The sequence below is a fragment of the Pseudoliparis swirei genome, chromosome 24 (assembly GCF_029220125.1).
Source record: "Pseudoliparis swirei isolate HS2019 ecotype Mariana Trench chromosome 24, NWPU_hadal_v1, whole genome shotgun sequence".
Lineage (NCBI taxonomy): Eukaryota > Metazoa > Chordata > Actinopteri > Perciformes > Liparidae > Pseudoliparis > Pseudoliparis swirei.
The window spans coordinates 22822169-22827000 of NC_079411.1; the positions used below are offsets into that span (position 1 = coordinate 22822169).

Below are 4832 nucleotides of genomic sequence, written 5' to 3' on the forward strand. Positions count from 1 at the left end.
AGCTGCTTAATGCCCCACGATAATAATAATCAAAACTTTATTTATGTTTACTATGTTTATCAGCTGTGTCTTTTGCAGTTTGGTGAAGAATATAAATGGAGGAGAATGATCAGAAATGTTCATAATTCTTCAAATCCCATTCAGTATTTCTTCTTAGATATTTGAGCCTTTGTGTGTGTGCTCTGACAAACTAAAAGCCAAAACTCATAATTCGTAATAGCAGGTCCTTTTGGTTTTTCTCTCGAGTTTATATCCCACAAGACGTGTAATCATATTTGTTTGCTGGCCCACATAAGTTTTTTTCCTAACCCACAATGTTTGGTAAATAAACAGGAAGTGACGTCTGTGCATTTCCTGTTATGCGCTGGGTGACAAGGAGGGAACTTTCCCTTACATACAAAATGTTCTTATATTCCACTTTAAACTTTTTTACAATAACTTTCACGCTCATCATTTTCTACTGTACACAGAAAAATGTTTAATATGGATTACAATCAAATACAATGTGTAATTAGTCCATAGGACTTACATATCTGTCAAATACACAACTTTTATTCAATTCATGTGTCCACATATTAAATATATATTAGTCACAATTAAAGAAGGATATTTTCCATGGGACCGTGTTTCTGTAAAAGTTATTGTAAGTGCAGAGCATTACTCATCATTGAGTTTAAATGACTTCACTTCAACTACACAAGATCTAAATGAGGCCTGTGAGGAGCCTGTTGGAGTTTTGTAGCAGAATCATTTTTGTAAGCCTTTTGTCTTTATGCCCCGATCCATTTATAAAATGTAAAAAGGGACTATAAAATCACATTTGACTGAATGTAGGCTGAATAAACTTGCTGTATGTATTGCACATCAACATTAATGAAGTGATATCTACATCAAAATAAATGTCAATAAATAAACATATACATACATAGGTACTGTACATAAATAGTTATATATTATTAAATAAATATAAAATATACACAGTAACATACTGTACATGATATGGTGAGTGGATTTTCCACATGCTGTTAATATTAGCATTGTCATAAATGCAATACAGCATTGGCCCCCCGTCCAGCTTCCTCTACTTGGACTTTAAGAAAACTCAAACTGGCGTTGTTCTTAAGTTACGACCCCGGAGGTCAACGGGCACATCTGTAACTTCCTGACAGCGACGTGTGTGCACATCAGTCCACGAGGAACATCCCAAATCCTGAGCCGCTCAGCTCCAGTCTCCAGTTCTCCAGCCCCTCCTTGGGTACGGTCATCTGAGTGAGCAGCTTGTGTCCCTCCAGCCGGCTCACTGTCCAGCACTTCCTGCTCACAGGTGTGGAATCGGTCACTTCCGGAAGTTGCACCTCGCAGGTGAGCTGATCGCTCACGCGCACGCTGAGCAGGCCGGCGCTGCAGCGGTAGGTGCACGTGAGGTTCAGGTCGATGTACATGAAGTAGGTCCCCGCCCGCTCCGCCTTCAGCGAGTGCTGCTCGGCGTCGAACACGTAGTTGCTCCCCACAGAACTGTGAGCAGCAAAGAGGACCGGAGCCCAGCGCATGGTGGAGGTCCTCAACTCGCCTGCAGGAGGAGACGAGAGCATCGAAGTTTAGGTGATGTTTACAGAGTTCAAGAACATGGCCTGATAGCTTTAAGTATAAGTAGGTAAGTAAGTAAGTAAGTGAGTAATAAGTAAGTAAGTAAGTAATAAGTAAGTAAGTAATTAAGTGAGTAAGTGAGTTAGTTAGTTTGTAGTAAGTAAGTAAAGTTTATTTATTTTGCACTTATCACAGACAAAGTGTCACAATGTGCAGTACAGTAGTTAATTAAAACAATTTGGCAATAACAGGGGCCAAAACATTTAAACAGTTAAAAGAGCAAAGTAAAAATATACAGTTAAAGATGGTGCAATAAAAACAAAATGGCCTAAAACAAGCAAGCCATAGAATATTTAGTTTAACCAAATGCCAGCAAACAGGTGTTTTGAGATGGAGTTTTCTATTGAATGTGAAAAGCTTAGGGGTCGAGCATTCCACAGCTTTGGTGCTATACTGCCTCAAAAGCTCGATCACCACGGGTGTTAAGGTGAGTATGTTGACAGAAGTATTGTTATATAAGTCTGAAAAGATTGTGAAATGTCAGGTAAACTCACTTGAGGCGGCTTCCAGGTACACAAAGTTCTGCATCTGTTGAAAGAAAAGAGAATATATGAAGTGGATTAAAATGTGCAGAGGACATGTGGCTCAGAGGAGGGAATAAACAAACAGCCATCAGTTAAACATAACACGAGTGAATAGTTTACCTTGTACGTGTGCTCAGGTACGTCTCCTGACAGCTTTGACGCCTCCATCACAAAGGACGGACGCTCCAGTTTGGACCGCAGCTCCATCACAACCATCACTCCCCCCGCAGCTCCAGCTGTCACCGCCACGAACAGAACCATGACAGACAGGACGAGGCACGCGTCCAGGCAGCGTCCACGACGGCGGCCGCTCCTCCGGAGAGACTCCACGTCCATTTGTTTATTGTGGTGCCCCATCAAGTGGCAGTCCTGAGCTTCAGGGAAACTGTGCATGCCGTCCAGATGTTTCTAAAGCTTCAACTCCAGGTGATCTGCGGTAAACCTGCTCAGAGAAAGTCGAGCTCTTAGTTCTCACACAGCCCAGTGCGCGTCCTAATGTGAATGTCACGATGAGCACCATGATGGCGTTTTTATAGTCCACTGGACTTTAGCAACAAAGTTTCAGGCACCGAGGAAAAACAACGCGGAAGTCGTGGATTCCCCTCTCGCAGTCTCACGCACGCCCCCGCGAGAAGTGGAAGACGTGCAAACTTTCCACGGCTCTCCCTTGACGTTGCGCAATTCAACCTCAGCCTGCGCGATGGAAAACGAAAGGGAGAGAACATGCGCATCCTGCGGCATCGATACACTCAAAGAAATGACTCATTGGATGAACTCAATTAAATTGTTGGCAGGTTTTCCATCCAATAATTATATGCAACCCCAACTCAAATTTAGCACATCAGTGCAATAAAATGTAATTAAGTTAGTCCAACTCATTTGTATCAAATACATCTAAAATAAAATAACGATATTCATTAAATTAAATTAATTTGTGTTTGTCCAACTCAAAATATAAACTAACTAACGAACAAAATATGCAAACTCCACACAGAAGGAACACCCCGACAGGGAATTGAACCCACGGACCTCTGGCTTTGAAGCGACAGTGCTAGCCACTACACCACCGTACAATCCTGAAAGTGTCTTCACCTCATATAAACAACTGATTTTCAACTGGCGCATGCGCAAAGAGTAGTTCTCAATGAAACACATTTATTTTGAGTTGAATGTGTCACCTCTAAGAAGGGCTTGAATCGTTTTTTTGAGTGTACACACTTCTCACACTCTGAACCTCATACGGCGGGCAAAAAGTAGCACAGCGGAGATGATGAAACCCTTATTTGCGCATTAGAAAAAGCCGCTTATTTTTTTCTTCTGTCAACTATAGTCAATAAACATCTGGCTGCGCGCGCACACGTGTGTTGAATGGAATAGGGTGGGGCATTTGTCAGGAGTCGGTATTTCATCATCGTGCCAAAAAAGTTCACATCGTGATTCGTCAAGGTTTACCGGTCATTATTCAGGCACAAGCACGTGTCAAAACAAACGGGAATTCCCCAAGGTGTTGCGTGTGTGTGTGTGTGTGTGCGTGTGTATGTGTGTGTGTGTGTGAGTGTGAGTGTGTGTGTGATCAAGAGAGAGAGAGAGCATTTAATCATTTATTTATCAGTAATTTCTGGAAATTGCTCTTGTTTTATTTATATACACACACACACATATATATATATATAGATATATATATATTTCTCTCACTCTCACTGATATATATCCCTCTTCTCTCTCTCTCTCTCTCTCTCTCTCTCTCTAACCTCACATTGCTTTTGCTGCCCTATAGCAGATAGTTTAAATATAAAAGATTCCCATAAACACAAATAGAGGAACTTACAGTTATTTGATGCAATTTTCGTTTTTCTTTGAGTGAAACTGTTTTGTTTTGTTTCTCACATTATTGGACACTTTAGGCTTAGAAAAACAAAAACATTATCTTGATATGTCATTCCCAATCAACCGCTCGCCATGCCCAAAAAAAAGAATAGAAAATTAATATTTCTGGGACAGCGTCATAACAAAGTGAGTTTGAGTATAATGATTCTTACTTAATAGTCTTTGTCCCATGTTCATTGTGTTGATAACATTTTGATCCTCACCTAAAGTGCATAGGTCATACGGTAACACAATGAAACAGGGCATTATTCAGGCACAAGCACGTGCCAAAACAATTGCTCCTCTTTTATATATATACACACAGGGTATATTTGCACTATGCCAATTTTAAAAGTATATTGGTTTTCTTTGGAAATGCACAAAACATCATATGAATACAGTATTTTAGCCTATAGTATGTTTGGATTGAATGTAAATGTGATGAAAGTGCATTGTTTAGTTACATAATGTGGAGAAATGTTTGTAGTTTTCAGGAACCAGTGCAGCAATGCTTCTGCAAAGCGGGAACTCCCTAGAAATATGCTGAGATTGCATTATTCACAGCTGTGGTTTAATCAAAGGTCTTAAAATTTGAAAACTCCTACCAAGTAGAAAACATTTGATTGTCTGTTTTTAAAGGAGAACACCACATATGAAGAATTCCAATATGTTATTTCCATGGCTAGAAGGTTGAATCGATAGCTGATGGGAACATGAGCTCCTCCCTCTCTCTCAAAGCCGGAAACCAGTGAATTAGTGCTGCAATCAATTACAAGTCGGAAGTTGATACTTCCA

General features: G+C 40.5%; 1 protein-coding gene across 1 annotated transcript; it reads right to left on the reverse strand.

The window, feature by feature from the left end:
• Window positions 1–504: 504 nt before the first annotated feature.
• LOC130189488 (uncharacterized) lies at window positions 505–3717 on the reverse strand. The gene is made up of 3 exons (XM_056408301.1): window positions 2292–3717; window positions 2142–2175; window positions 505–1570 (listed from the first exon to the last, which is right to left on the reverse strand). Exons 1-3 carry the CDS (start codon window positions 2562–2564, stop codon window positions 1185–1187), a joined length of 693 nt encoding a protein of 230 aa, XP_056264276.1. The 5' UTR covers window positions 2565–3717; the 3' UTR covers window positions 505–1184.
• Between the last annotated feature and the right edge of the window lie 1115 nt (window positions 3718–4832).